The 15910-nt window shown below is 44.7% G+C and overlaps 1 protein-coding gene across 2 annotated transcripts in view; it reads right to left on the bottom strand.

Annotated features, from left to right (window-relative positions):
- Nucleotides 1-641: 641 nt before the first annotated feature.
- Nucleotides 642-15910, bottom strand: part of FOCAD (focadhesin) — a 106718-nt gene continuing 91449 nt past the window's right edge. For both annotated transcript variants that reach the window (XM_035140663.3, XM_088658826.1), the window contains exons 34-44: nucleotides 13756-13858; nucleotides 12345-12425; nucleotides 11535-11663; nucleotides 10340-10455; nucleotides 8095-8355; nucleotides 7280-7369; nucleotides 6709-6886; nucleotides 5332-5429; nucleotides 4341-4580; nucleotides 2227-2302; nucleotides 642-1077 (exon numbers count right to left, since the gene is read on the bottom strand). In XM_035140663.3, the coding sequence (XP_034996554.3) occupies nucleotides 1004-1077; nucleotides 2227-2302; nucleotides 4341-4580; nucleotides 5332-5429; nucleotides 6709-6886; nucleotides 7280-7369; nucleotides 8095-8355; nucleotides 10340-10455; nucleotides 11535-11663; nucleotides 12345-12425; nucleotides 13756-13858 (1446 nt within the window). In that variant the 3' untranslated portion in view covers nucleotides 642-1003. The remainder of the gene's footprint in view (nucleotides 1078-2226; nucleotides 2303-4340; nucleotides 4581-5331; nucleotides 5430-6708; nucleotides 6887-7279; nucleotides 7370-8094; nucleotides 8356-10339; nucleotides 10456-11534; nucleotides 11664-12344; nucleotides 12426-13755; nucleotides 13859-15910) is intronic.

Raw genomic sequence — 15910 nt, 5'->3', positions numbered from 1 at the left:
TATTTTATGGCTACGTCTTATTTTCGGAGAAACAGGGTAGTCACACTTCTCTGAAGTCTCTCTCAGCCCCACTCACCTCACAGAGTGTTTGCTGTGGGGGAGGAAGGGAAAGGAGATTGTTAGCCGCTTTGAGACTCCTTTGGGTAGTGATAAAGCGGGATATCAAATCCAAACTCTTCTACTTCTTCTTACTTCACTGGCCCATGAGCCGTCCCCGAACCGAGCCACCTGCTTAGCGAGTCCCTGCGCGCTGCGCTAAACCAGCGAAAGGGGCTCTCTTTCACAGCTCCAGAAATTACGTCTGCACATGCCCAGATGCTGGAAATCGCATCTGCGCAGGCGCGATTTTCGGTGTCTGGGCATGCGCAGAAGCGATTTCCGACGCCGCACTTCGGAGGTTCTCCACGGGAGTGATCCGGCCCATGCCGGGTAAGCCTTGCCAACCCCTGTTATAAACCATACACATGCATATATGAGCCAGGATCCAACCTGCTACTTTAAGAGTGCCCAAAGGCATTACTCGTTACCGTTCCAAAGCAGAACCCCAATGAGTCCCATTTCCCAACTGTTTCACAGCAGATTGGGGCCTACCATTTGAATAATACATACAAAACCTCAAGTAAATGGGTGCACAGAACTAGTTATTTTCTTCCGATTCAAACTCTTTGCATTTATTAAATACCCTGTAGCAAATTTTCTGACATGTATTCCAAACAGGCAAGATTTCCAAGCAGCTCTTTAAAGTTTTATCACAAAGTTGTAGACAATTTCATCCAATGCATCACGATACTGGGTTGCACGGTCTTCTCTTTCTGGAACAGACGATTAGACGATTCTCACCCAAATGTATCATAAAGCTTTTGCTACACTGTCAAAACCTTCTCTCCGGGTACAATCTTTCTGGAACGGAAAGCACGCAACACACCATAGTGTAACCACATAACACCTCTTGGGCACCTCACGTCTCGGCAACAGCTCCACATGCGAAGACGGCACCCGGGGGCTACCAGCCATAAGCCTTTGTCCATACTGCCTTCTTCCTGAACTCTGGGAGAGACCGCAGAGCCAGCAGAGATGCTGAGGAAATAAGGAACATTCACAGCATTAGTCAACACCGCAATTGCTCCTCCACAATTATGTTTTTAAGCAGGGGTCGGCAACCTAAGGCCCATGGGCCACAAGCGGCCCACGGGGGGCGTTTAACTGGCCCACGAGCTGCCCCCGAACTGAGCCGCCCGCTTGGCGAGTCCCCACCCGCTGTGCTAAACCAGCGCAGTGTGGCGCAGGGACTTGCTTCCGCAGCACTGGAACTCGTGTCTGCGCAGTCGCTGGAAGAGCTCATGCGCAATTCGGCCCACGGAGGGATCTCCGCTGGACTGAACCAGCCCAGGCGAGGATACGTTTTTAAGAATACGTTGATGTGTGTGTGTGTGGGGGGGGGGAATATCCCCCCCAAACTATTTCATTCAGACTCTCTGTGCAATCTGTTAAACAGATCAATGTGCGGCAGCAGCAAGGTTGAATGCTGACACGACAAAGGAGGAAAACATATAAGCATTCCATTTGCCAATGCTAAAACCTAAGCATCCACATTCCTCTTTATGTAAGACCCAAATCAAGGTATTGTGGGTCACTAAGGGCTGGACTCGACTCGATCCAACTTGCCACTGAAAGTGGAGCCAATACCTCCTTTTAAGACAGGTTCCTTTCTAACCTAAGCTGATGGATGAATTAATACAGTGGTACCTTGACTTACGAACGACTCGGCAACCGAATTTTTCGACTTGCGAATGGGGGTAATGGCTGCGCGCTTATGAATGTCTCGACATCCAGAAAAAAACCGTGGCGGTTTTAGATAGGGATTTTCCGACTTACGAATTTTTAGATAGGGTTGCTTCGACTTACGAATTTTTCCGTTTCCAATGCATTCCTATGGGAAATCACGTTTCCAATGGCGTTTTTTGACTTACGAATTTTCCGACTTACGAAGGTGCCTTCGGAACAGATTAAATTCGTAAGTCAAGGCACCCCTGTACTTTGCATATGGAAGAAAGTTGTTTACTGGGGATGTGAGTTGCTATTTAAGTGAAGCGTGCAATTACACCCCAAATACTGATCACTAAACAAGGCACGTTTATAAAAGTCAATGGCGGAACCCTCCTTCTGAAACGTAATGTTGATATTTATCCAATTTGAAAAGCTGTAAGTACTCAGATGCAACAATACCTTTCAAAAGATTCCTAGAAGGCTGGGATAGCACATCGTCTGAGTTCTCCATCAGGTTAAATAGCCAGTCAATGAACTAGGAAGAAATCAAAAGTTAAAACGCTAGTATGATTTACTTACCGGCATGCCTTAAATCAGCATTGGCAAGTAAGTTCAAGTTGAAATTTTTTTTTTTACCACCGTTAAGCTTACACCTGCTCTGATTGGAAGCCCAAACTATACAATACATGCAAAGACGTGTAATGGTAACCCAATGGCTGTTTTGAAATTTTAAAAAGTTACTTTGGGCAAGTTCAGATATATTAAAGGATGTCATATATAGAGGAGGGTGAAAGGTTGTTTTCTGCTGCTCCAGAGAAGCGGACACAGAGCAATGGATTCAAACTACAAGAAAGAAGATTCCACCTCAACATTGGGAAGAACTTCCTGACAGTAAGAGCTGTTCGACAGTGGAATTTGCTGCCAAGGAGTGTGGTGGAGTCTCCTTCTTTGGAGGTCTTTAAGCAGAGGCTTGACAGGCACATGTCAAGAATGCTTTGATGGTGTTTCCTGCTTGGCAGGGGGTTGGACTGGGTGGCCCTTGTGGTCTCTTCCAACTCTATGACTCTATAAGTGCCATTGGGGTAGAGAACGTCCAGAGTGCTACCCGGGAGATCTGCTTATCACATTGCAAGGAAAGAGAAATGTGCTTTACTATAGTCTGCTCCAAAATAGGTGTTAACACTTACCCACAGTTTGCAATCTACAGTGGTGCCTCGCTTAATGAATGCCCTGCTTAACGAAGTTTCCACTAACAAAAGGATTTTTCAAGCGGAATGCGTTTTATGAAAAATTCGTCTAGCGAATCGCGGTTTCCCATAGGAATGCATTGAAATTCAATTAATGCGTTCCTATGGGCAAAAAAAATTAGGAAAAAATTCAGTGCATTCCTATGGGATTCGCTAGACGAATTTTTCACTATAAGAAAAGACCCATGGAACGAATTAATTTCGTCTAGCGAGGCACCACTGTACTTCAAATCCAAGTCCTGGTTTGCAGCCAATCCTTAACCACAATCCTCAACCTTAAGATATTCAGGCTTTGAGCTGGTTCATATATGCAATGCTAACCAAATCATGGCTTAGCATAAATGCACAGAGGCGGCAATTTGCTCCCCAGGTAAGGATGATGGAGAAATTAGTTGCAGTTTGCGTTTAAATGCAAATTTGCTTAAATCACACTTTGCCAAACAATATGCAAACTGGAAGAGAGCCATTCTTTGAGATTTACACTTCTCTGAATTTTGCAATGCAGTTCTCCAGACCAGAACAAAAATGCACATACGAGTGCATATATTAGTGAAAATAGCAAATATTATGGGAAATATTAGCTCAAACACAGATGTAAAAAGTCGTGCAAGCCTTCATTTCTACTACATATGGTACACATTTCTATTACAGTACATTTTTATCTGAATGGGTACTTTTTATGCAATATCAGTGCAAGAAACCCCACATGCACAGGAAATAGAAGGGAAAGTCAGATTATAATGCAATGAAACTTTAGTGTAGTGGTAACTATATTAAAGGAAGGAAATAGCTAATTTCCCTTCTCCACACTTTTGATCTGTTTTTAAGCCCCGTTGCTTACGCTTGCTTTCTCCATTTAACAAAGAAATAACACCATGACTAAATGTGAAACTTCCCAAACATTCTCCGGAGCTTAAGGTTTGCATAGATGGCTTTTGAGACATCTTCATTCTCCCATTTTGCTCGCATCTGACAGAGTTCTCATTTATATTTATGAGTCGCTTTTAATAATGTCTGTTTTTATGGCGTGTTTGGTTCCAGGTAATAATCTTGTATGCTGATTTTATGCAAATATCACCTTAAGTGCGCTGAATAAGACTTAGGCTACAAATTGCCAAAACAGCTATGTACAAAAAGACCTAATAATAATAATAATAATAATAATAATAATAATAATAATATAGACACATGGATATGCCCTACGTTCTATCTGCACATTACTCATAACATTTACACTAATCCAATCAATAATAAATACGTAAGTCTCAGTATGAGTCCACTGGTTATAGGAATTCCTCTACCCAGAACGCCAGCTACGGTACATACCTTTGATGTTTGTTCCTTCCAAGGCTCTTTAGCCAACAGACTCTGCAGGCTGCCTGGGAAAAGAGTGAGGGTCTCTTGCGCAGCCAGATTATCTCCTGGGCGCTTGCCCAAATAATTTGCAGGCAACGCTGAGCTTTCTTCCTTTTCCCAGCCGGCACTGAGGCCAAGCAGCAGCGGTGCAGAGTGGTCACCCCAGGCCACCACGGAGGCAGCAAAGATCCACAACAGGAAGCTGACCGCCTAGACAGGAAACAGATGCAGATTTTGCTAACGGGCTCTGCAACGCCTGGAAAGGGCTACAAAGCCAAGGCAGCCATGGAGTTCAGAAGTTCAAAAGAATTTCAGTGGCCAGTTGTTGTTTTATTTTGAAATCTGGCCACGGTTCAAACCTCAACTCAGCCATGAACCTCCTGAACAGCCATGGAACAGCACACCTGTAAAATGGGCATTGAAGAGGCCTGCTTGGCAGTTTTTTGTTAGGTGCGCAAACACAAAAGTGAGTGCACACAAAAGCCGCATCCCTAAGATTTGCTACAGCAGAGCAGTCTTTGAATCAGGAATTTTATTGTGCGTCTCTCCAAGAGCTTCTGCTGGTGTACAACACAGAAATAGCAAGGAAGCAGTTCAATCCATCTGAATTATTTGAATCTAGCAAATTACACAGATGGCTTTATAAGTGCTCAAAAACTCTTTTTTTTTAAAAAAAAACTGCAGTAGATGTATATCTACAGTGTATATCTTTTGAGATTCCATCACTGTTTTTACATTCAGGCAAGCCAGATGGTCAATTTCCAAATTTTAAACATGTGTTCTGAACAACCATTTTGATATGTTTTGTCAGCAATCTGACATTTTCATTATGAAAGTAATAGGATGACTTTTACGAGGGGAAGAAATCTCCACATGTTCCACAGGAAGGGGCATATATTACGAATAAAGTCATTTTCCCACTGTTATGAAAAACAAAAATTTATATATTTCTGGAATGTACCTCCTTTGGAGCCACATTTTGTATGGATGTTGTCTTCAAGGAAATGTTTTTAATATATCCCATCAGTTCCAAGAGCCATGCCATTCTCTTTAAGACTCCTGTGACGGCAAAAACGCACATGCATTTTGAAGCACTTTAAAGATAACAAGGGAATCTTCCCCATCCTTATTCTAAGTTTCAGTACCGCCCATGCTGTCAACTAAGAAAGAGTGAAGGCATTCAGAATTAGAGTTGACGGGTGCAGAAACATAACTGCAGAAACAAAATAATATTTTCACCATTTCACCATCATTGTTTCCAAACCGTTTGGTAAAACAAAGCCACCCCGCCCAAAAAGTGAGACCTGAAATAATTGATAATAATAATAATAATAATAATAATAATAATAATAATAATAATAATTTTATACCCCACCCACCTACGTGGCTCCCAACAGAATTAAAACCACAATGAAACATCAAACATTAAAAACTTCCCTAAAAAGGGCTGCCTTCAGATGTCTTCTAAAAGTCAAATAGTTGTTTATCTCCTTGACATCTGATGGAAGGGCGTTCCACAGGGTGGGTGCCACCACTGAGAAGGCCCTCTGCCTGGTTCCCTCTAACCTCACTTCTCGCAAGGAGGGAACCGCCAGAAGGCCCTCGGAGCTGGACCTCAGTGTCTGGGCTGGACGATGGGAGTGGAGACGCTCCTTCAGGTCTACTGGGCCGAGGCCGTTTAGGCTTTAAAGGTCACCACCAACACTTTGAATTATACTCGGAAACATAGTGGGAGTAGAGATGGGAAGGCGTGAAACACACACACACCCTGGAAAAATTGGGGGGGGGGACCCTAGCTTTTTCAAATTCCCCTCCCCCCAAGAAAAATGGGGGGAAAACCCTGGATTTTCCCAATTTTTCTGGGTTCCCCCCCCCAGGCCTTCCCATCTCTAACTGGGAGCCAATGTAGGTCTTTCGGAACTGGTGTTATGTGGTCTCAGCAGCCACTCCCAGTTGCCAGTCTAGCTGCCGCATTCTGGATTAGTTGCAGTTTCCGGGTCACCTTCAAAGGTAGCCCCACGTAGAGCTACGTGAATGATATAGGCATGGGATTTACACTCTCATATAGGGCAAGCCTACACAACTTGTGTCCCATTGAGCAAACTGCAGTCCACCAGCGGCTGGGGGAAACCCCCCCCCCCCACGCACTTTTTGCCTGGGATTGCAAAAACTGGTTGGCTGGCTATAATTTCTGCAGACCTCTCATAGAAGAACTTGCAAGCGTGCAGAGGACAAGCAGTAAATGGGGATAAAGAGATTTTATTACTGGGCCCTTCTTATAGATAAGCAAGGAAGAGAGCTTGTGGGCCACACAATCTCTTTTGCCATTAGCTCTTACCTGTGTTTTCGTGGCTCACAATTCTCGCATGGTAGAAGCTCTGCAGAAGCAGCCACACAATGGTTTCTTTCTGCTGGCAGCCAGCGGCAATATTAATCACGTCGTTCCATCTCAGCAAAGGAAATCTGCCTTGGGAAACTATATAAACTTTGGCAAATGTGACCTTTTCTAAATTGTTCTGCAAAACAAGCCATGAAGTAGATGAGAAATAGGAAACCGACTCTCTGATGCAAACTTTCACTGGCTATTATGTGAAGAGGAGAAGAATTCCCTCACACTGAAGTAGAGACATTTTGTATTTCTGGAGCAGAGGTCTCTGCTGATCTTCTTTAGGGCTGGATATAATTTGATTTATTCCACAAGTTTCCACTTTGACAGGGTGTAGTTGTAAAGATGGCCCATAAAACACTTTTGCAAAATAAAAATAACTACTGGGAAGATTAAGTCAAAATGACATGTGCAGTATGCTCCAATGTTTTGCAATATCAATGCAGTCTAGAACATGATAAAGAAAGGTTTTACATTCCATTTCTGGAAAAAGATCTAGATACAGTAGCTAGACTGCAGTCACCTTTGAAACCTGGGTAATTCGGTCAATTTCTGTGTCTGCCATTTCCGAGAGACATTTCGCTGCGTGTATATACATCTTCACTTCAGTTTGCTGCAAAGATAAAAACGAATGTGTACTTTAGCACCCCCCAAGGCTTCCTTTCTCAACGTTCCTAAATTCAACGTGGAAGGCATCTATATATATATTCGTTCACCCTAACCACCAACTAAACACTTTCAAATTGATGGAAATTGGAATAACAGCCACCTGTCTTTTCAACGACAGATTAGCACCAAGCATTTCACTGTGCATAAACATTACCGGTATCAATGGAAAAGGAGGCCAGAAGACCCTTAAGTCCATTTCCCCTCTTGTACTACCCGCATGGGGTCCCAAAGGAAACCTTTTTCTTTATTTACCCTGCGCTTCAGTTTCTACCATGACCCCATCGCAGTGCGTCATCTAAAAGCGAAACGCAGTAAAGCTAGCTAATGGCAACGTTGACATTTTGCTGCAACGGAAACCAGATTTTATCGTCTATTTCAACTCCACAATCATCTGTGAAGCCGATTCCATTCCTAACGCTGTTTAAATTATTCTCAAATTGGTCACATTTCTTTAAAAAAAAAAAAAACCCACCAGGACGCTGTACCACAACACAGTATTTCTGTGCACAAGCCCTGTTTTTAACTATCCCGTGCAGTGGCATAGCGGCAGATTTCATGGCCAAAGCTTTTCCCTGTAGCTGTCCCGGTTCCTCAGTCATTCTTACCATCTTAAAAGGAGTCCCTTTTTTTAAACACCGTCCTAATACTTTAAATATTTACTTTCCTTACCCGAATCCCATTTGGCAGAAGTTCAAATATCCTCTCCGCAGTCCTGCAAAGGCAGCTCCAGCTGTATTGGGCCGAGCTAGGCAGTTTCATGGCTTGGCTGAGCCCTTGCAAAATACTCCAGCAAAGATCCAGGTATTGCGGCTGGTTTTTGGCTTCAAAATGCTGCACCATGAAGACTTCTGTGAAAGCCTGCAATCTGTCTTCCGCTACATGTTTCATCCACACAGGTAAGGACGTGAAAAGGTATCTCTTGGCTTGTGCCTGAAGTGCAGGTATTAAGGTATTAGGGAACCCTAGCAAGGAATGTCTCATAGCATTAGGAAAAATGTTATTAGACCCAATGGCTTGTTTTACTTTCATATTCTTGACAAACGTCCTCTTTGTAAGAATACAGCCAAACCTCGGTTGTCAAACGTAATCCATTCCGGAAGTCCATTCAGCTTCCAAAATGTTCGACAACCAAGGCACGGCTTCCGATTGGCTGCAGGAGCTTCACACACTCAAACGGAAGCCACGTCGTACTTTTGGCTGCCGAAAAACATTTGGAAACCGGAACACTCACTTCCGGGTTTTCAGCCTTCGGGAGCTGAAACGTTCCAAAACGGAGGTGTTTGGGAATCGAGGTGTGACTGTATGCATACTACACGTAAATGAAGGTTATATTCTATTACAGGAATAGTAATTCAGGTAGGTAGCAGTGTTGGTCTGACGCAGACGAAATACAGTTGAACCTCCGTTTACATAACCCTCTGGTTACGTAAACTTTGGGATGAGCACATGGCAAACATGGAAGTATTTTACCGGGTTTCACCACGCGCACATACCCAGAAGCAGTCCTCAGGTTGCGGAAACCTTGGGATCCGACCTGACCTCCAGAACAGATCCCGTCCGCAACCGGAGGTACCACTGTAAATAAATAAAAATTAAAAAATTGTCCAGTAGCACCTGGGTATAAGCTTTGGTGTGCATGCACACTTCTTCAGATACACTGAAACAGAAGTCACCAGGCCAGTGACTTCTATTTTAGTGAAACAGTGACTTCAGTATTCCTTCAGTAGCACCTTAAAGACCAACTAAGTTTTTATTTTGGTATGAGCTTTCGTGTGCATGCACACTTCTTCAGATACACTGAAACAGGAGTCCCCAGGCGCTTATGTAGAGAAGGGGTGGGGAGGGGGTAGGGAGGGGAGGGGTATCACTCAGAAGGGTGGTGGAAGTTTCAGTTTCAGTGTATCTGAAGAAGTGTGCATGCACACAAGAGCTTATACCCAGAACAAACTTAGTTAGTCTCTAAGAAATAGTAATGTTGCTAAAGGGTTTTGTTTTTTTAAAACCCAACCACGCAACTTTTAATGATATTTTGTGAGTGTTAGGTAAAGGTAAAGGGGCCCCTGCCATCAGATCCAGTCGTGACCGACTCTGGGGTTGCGGCGCTCATCTCGCTCTATAGGCCAAGGGAGCCAGCGTTTGTCCACAGACAGCTTCCGGGTCATGTGGCCAGCATGACAAAGCTGCTTCTGGCGAACCAGAGCAGCGCACGGAAACGCCGTTTACCTTCCCGCTGTAGCGGTACCTATTTATCTACTTGCACTTTGATGTGCTTTCGAACTGCTAGGTGGGCAGGAGCAGGGACCGAGCAATGGGAGCTCACCCCATCGCAGGGATTCGAACCGCCAACCTTCTGATCAGCAAGCCCTAGACTCTGTGGTTTAACCCACAGCGCCACCTGGGTCCCTAACAAAGTACCTACAAATCCCTAATCTTTTCTCAGTCGTGTCCATAGAAACTGGACTGGACTGATAATACTCCATTAAATTTGTTCAATAATAGATTATTATTTGAAGGAAAGGAAATAGAAAAAGGCACTGGAGCCAACCCCAAAACTGCGCCCAGGCAACTGCCCCCCCCCGGACCATGCTTCTGCTAGGAAGGGATCTCTGCAAGTGATTTCTAAGGGAGCCCTGCGCTGAACATTGGACTCCCTATGATAAGCTGGTTATTGGTTCTTCAGAAGCCCTTTTCAACCCTGCCCACCTGCCTTTTCTCCTGCTGGTACCCCACATCATCTTTGACATCCGGTGCTGGCAGATGGGCATGGCTTGACCATGATGATTCCCCGCACCCCATTTGTCTGGGACATTAGACACCCCCTTTTACAGAAACTTATATGTGCCGATTATGAGCCTGGCAAAGAGAGAGGAGAGCAGCCATTGGGCGTGGCGGCCCGCAGGGTGATGAAACGTACGCTTAGACTGCAGACGAGAGGCGGGGCTACCCACATCCCCAAAAGCATGGCAGCGTTCTGCGACGACTGGGCCTGGGTCACAGCTACTTCGAGGCACAGCTGCTGTATCTCTTCTCCTAAAAGACACGAGGAGAGCAAAGGCTGACGTCAGAGGGAAGGAAAACATTCAGAATATCAAACCTAAACTGAAAACCACCATTCACCACAATGGACGTCACACGATTTCCATGACATTCCTATACACTTTGAATTGGGAAAACATAGTAGAAGATTTGGGGGGGGGGGGTGGTTGCACCTGAAGCAACAATAAAGTCTCTGCTGGGGTGATTTACCACCACCCCTTGGTTGAAACCGCCCTCAAATCAGGAAATAGAGAAAACTGTCTGCAGTTAGAAGATCACCTCTCTTCTTGTGAGGCTGACCCGGCTCAAAAGCTAAAACAGCTTGAAACTGCTGGACAGAGCAGACCTCTGTTGCTTTTATGTATTTCTATGGCAGGGTGTGTGTCTTTTTGCTTTTACAGACCTACCCTCAAGGGTGCTTACTGTTCTGTAAAGGTAAAGGGACCCCTGACCATTAGGTCCAGTCGTGACTGACTCTGGGGTTGCGCGCTCATCTCGCATTATTGGCCGAGGGAGCCGGCGTATAGCTTCCAGGTCATGTGGCCAGCATGACAAAGCCGCTTCTGGCAAACCAGAGCAGCATATGGAAACGCCGTTTACCTTCCCGCTGTAGCGGTTCCTATTTATCTACTTGCATTTTGACGTGCTTTCGAACTGTTAGGTTGGCAGGAGCTGGGACCGAGCAACGGGAGCTCACCCCGTCACAGGGATTCGAACCGCCGACCTTCTGATCAGCAAGCCCTAGGCTCAGTGGTTTAACCACAGCGCCACCTGGGTCCTTACTGTTCTGTAACATAACAATAAAATTCAATTTAAGTTGAAACCACAAAACGTAAGTGCTAAACACTGCAATGGACATAATTACTGGAGCACTCTATGCTACATTTTGGAGGCATTTCACAAATGCAGTCGCTAGACACAAAGCCTTTGCAACAAATTACTGGTAAGTGCTTCATAACCATACGACAAAAATGTGGTTTTTCACAAATAGATCTTATTCACAAAAGGAACCATGGACAGAGTCCGGTGCACGCTATTTATTTATTTAAAAAAATGCTTTTTAAACAACTTACCAAAATTTAGCCTCAGGAGAGGGGAAAGAATTGACGCCCAGTTCACAGGTGGGTACAGGTAGCTTGCTCCATTCAATGCTATGGGAGCCATAGCTGCTTTGACCAAGTGAGGTCGAATTTGTTCAGGGCCTGCAACAGAATGCCAAAACACAACACAGATGTCTCAACTAGAGGCACCAGAAGAACAAATACCAGCAATGGAAGCTTTTTCATGGAATTTAAACTAAATTTTACTTCTTCTTCTTTTGGAAAACTGAACCATTTTGTGCTCCAAAAACTAAAAGGAGGCAACCCTTTACTAGAATTAAGAAATAAAAAGAATTATCTGTGCATTGAATGAATACAACCTATCTCAGCCCTCAAAGTAAACAAGGACATTTAAAAAGCAATGCAGAAGTTTGGTGTACTAGAGGTATTATTCCAACATATAGTAAAAAAGAAAAGAAAAGAAAACCAAATCAAGATATAAAAAGGCTTGGATCTATTTTTATAAGCAATCCAAATAAAATATTGTCTTTTATAGCAGCCAACCAAAAAGGAAGCAAAACGGGGATGTTAAGTATGGTGAGAGTTTTCCTCACAAATGTGTGTGAGAGCTTAGGCATTCTCAAAGTGCACCAGTAAAAAACGATCACACACCTTGAGCTAAACAACTCAACAACTTTGGCTGACTCCCATCTAAAAAGCTCCACGGTTCAATAAATACTGATTTCTTAATTTGGAGTTCTCAAAAATAGGGGCCGTCTTATACATGGACCGCCTTATACACGGAAAAACACGGTATTCCCAACATTGACATTTGCTGTTTACCTTTCTTCCCACTTTCGATAACAAAGTCGATGGCTGCCCTCAGGAAACTTTTCTCAGGCAGGTAGCTAAAGTCTGGCGGAACTGTGAAAACAAAATTGTACCCATCATGTCAATCTTGTGCCACGTTGTACATTCAGAACTCAGAAGGTGATAGGAACCTGCCTTGTGCACCCAGTCAAACCTTGGATTCACCTAGCTCAGCGTGTACACACTGACTTCGGTGGCTCGAGATTTCGGACAGAGAACATGTCCAATCCAACCGTGAGATGCTGGGTCTTTTGCATCTAAAATTCATGTTCCACCATTGAGCAACAGAGATTTCTCTTTCTTGGGCAGCTTCTAAAGGATGGGTGAAATTCTATTTTCCATCTGCCCCCGTCACCACCTTTTATCAGTGACATTTCAAAAGTAGACTAGAAACATCACACTTGTTTGAATATGCACAGAAAAGCCCATGGTGGTTGCCCCAAAGTTTGGAATTCATGTGGTGAGTTTTGCATTCTGCAGTCCTAACATTAAGCCAGTGTTTCTCAACCAGTGTGCCTCCAGATGTTTTGGGACTACAACTCCCATCATCCCTAGCTAGCAAGACCAGTGGTCAGGAATGATGGGAGTTGTAGTCCCAAAACATCTGGAGGCACACTGGTTGAGAAACACTGCATTAAGCCATGTGAGTCAAAACTATCCTGTCCTGAATTCTTCCATGTCTAGTGTCCTGATTGACGCGGGAAAACAACTATATGATAGTTGCTTCAATTCACTTGAGAACTCCTGCTCAACATTATGAATAGGGCTGGTGGTTGCAGATCACTGTAGCAATTGCAATATGCAGATCCAGACTCTGTTGCTACCATCAAATGAGGACTATTTGTGCCAGTTTTAGATTCAATTTTAGACAGACCTCAACAATGGATGCCTTCGAGAGGTCCAGAAATTGCAATTAACCTTGGCACCATGACAAAGTTTCAGAAGTGGATTGAAAAAGGAGGTGGTGGCATGTTATTTGGAAATGTGCAGAGACAATCCAATGACTAGTTCCTAACTCAGGTCAACTTCATTGCATCAGAATACGACCCAAGATTTTCATTTGCCAATGGACCCCCATTTGAAAGAGCAAATTTAGCAAAAGTATTGTTCTTTTGAATGGAGGCAAACGGTCAAATCCATCTTGGATTCACATTTGGATGCAATCAATGCAGTCTGGTGGACTTTGCAACAACATCTTCAGCATCTCGTTACAGGTAGGCAGCCGTGTTGGTCTTCTGTAGTCAAAAGTGTGCATGCACACGAAAGCTCATGCCAATGACAAACTTAGTTGGTCTCTAAGGTGCTACTGGAAGGAATTTTTTTATTTTGTTTCATCTTCAGCATCTATACCACCCATAATAGAATTCTCTGCAAGAATGCTCACCAGATGTTCGACTGTGGGTTGAGGAAACAGTGGAGAGATGCAGATGTCCCAATAGCCACGCTGCGTTTGTCTGAAGGCCGATCACGCCAGAAAAGCTGATTATCTGCCGGTGCAACCATCACATGTGAGCCAAAGGAATCATTTCCACTGCCTGAGCAGGCATTACTGAGCAACGTGTCAGTAAGATTACAAACTTAAGTTATATTTTGTATTCCCTATAACCAGAATGGGTTGGCTATATGAAGTTGCAACATTCACAACCCCCTCCTCCCTTGCCAAGAGGCTATTGCTGTGGCCAGCAACTCCTGCTTTTAACAGAAGACAAAGGAGGACAAATTGCTCCCAGGTTATATAATATAATAATAATAATAATAATAATAATAATAATAATAATTTATACCCCGCCCCTCTGGGTGAGTTTCCCCAGCCACTCTGGGCAGCTCCCAATCGAATATTAAAAACAATACAGCATTAAAGATTAAAAACTTCCCTAAACAGGGCTGCCTTCAGATGTCTTTTAAAAGTAGGATAGTTGTTTATTTCCTTGACATCCGATGGGAGGGCGTTCCACAGGGCGGGTGCCACTACCGAGAAGGCCCTCTGCCTGGTTCCCTATAACCTCACTTCTCGCAGTGAGGGAACCACCAGAAGGCCCTCGGAGCTGGACCTCAGTGTCCAAGCAGAACAATAGAGGGGTGGAGATGCTCCTTCAGATATACTGGGCCGAGGCCATTTCGGGCTTTCAAGGTGAGCACCAGCACTTTGAATTGTGCTCGGGGCCAATGCAGATCTCTCATTGAGAGAATTATTTATCTAGAATTATCTTAGCTGGAAGGGACCCAAGTGTCAGGATACTGTCAGCGGCTCCCGGCTGGATGTCCAGGAAAGTATAAATACAAGGGTAAGTTTCTTACAGTCCTTTTTCATTTTGTACTTTACAGAGAGGCTATAGACCACAGCCTCTTGGATAATGGCGTTGTCTCGAGTGAATCTCCACCCCGCTTCTTTAACACTTCCTCATTCGTCATCATCATCATCACCTCCTCTACAGGTGCTGCTACATGCCCTTTGTCTTTGAGCTCTTTGCTCTCCTACCTACTTTTAAGCCCCGCTGGGTCCTAGGAGATGGAGGGTCTGGAATGCTTTCGCATGACGTGTTATTCTGGCTCTCTCATGATTTTCCAGCTTTTCCCCTCACCTCCCTCAAACCCCTGTTGTAGATCCATACTGTCTTCTTCTTCTTCTTCCTCCCCACCATTCCTCCTCTGCCCAGTCCCTGACACCAAGGGTCATCTAGTCCAACCCCCTGCAATGCAGGAATCTCAGCTAAAGCATCCCTGACAGGTGGCCATCCAACCTCTGCTTCAAAACGTCCAAGGAAGGAGAGTCCGCCACCTCTCGTGGGAGTCTGTTCCACTGCCGAACAGCTCTTACTGTCAGAAAGTTTTTTTGAATGTTTATTTAGCCTATTTAGTCCTTCCACTGACTGCATGTCACTGCAGTGTCCCACTGGTAATTGCTGTTCCACCAGGTCTCTGTTATGCCCACTATACCAATGTCATCCTTTAAGACAGGGGTCCCCAAACTAAGGCCCGGGGGCCGGATGTGGCCCAATCGCCTTCTAAATCTGGCCCGCAGATGGTCCAGGAATCAGCATGTTTTTACATGAGTAGAATGTGTCCTTTTATTTAAAATGCATCTCTGGGTTATTTGTGGGGCATAGGAATTCCTTTATCCCTCCCAAAAAAATATAGTCCAGCCCCCCACAAGGTCTGAGGGACAGTGGACCGCCCCCCTGCTGAAAAAGTTTGCTGACTCCTGATCTAGATGATCCTTGGAGGTCCCTTCCAATTCTATGATACCAAATACCCCCCCCCCCGCCAAGAATCCTGGCAGCTGCAGTTTTTGAAGGTTGCTGGGAACTGTAGCTCCACGAGGGGTAAACTACAATTCCCAAGAGTCTTTGGTGGTGCCGGGGCGCCTTTAAATTGCACAGTGTGCTATGCGGCCTTAAGGCACAGCAGATCCTGAACGAGCCCCTTCCTCCAAGCCCTTCACCCCCCCCCCCACCTGTGCCTGCCTACCCATCGAGTGAGCCACCCACCCACCCACCCTGGAGATCGGGTGTCCCTCGCCTATCTCCGTAAAAGTTTGC

The sequence above is a fragment of the Zootoca vivipara genome, chromosome 15 (genome assembly GCF_965207765.1).
Source record: "Zootoca vivipara chromosome 15, rZooViv2.hap1.1, whole genome shotgun sequence".
Lineage (NCBI taxonomy): Eukaryota > Metazoa > Chordata > Lepidosauria > Squamata > Lacertidae > Zootoca > Zootoca vivipara.
This window is presented reverse-complemented; position numbering and strand designations above follow the sequence as displayed.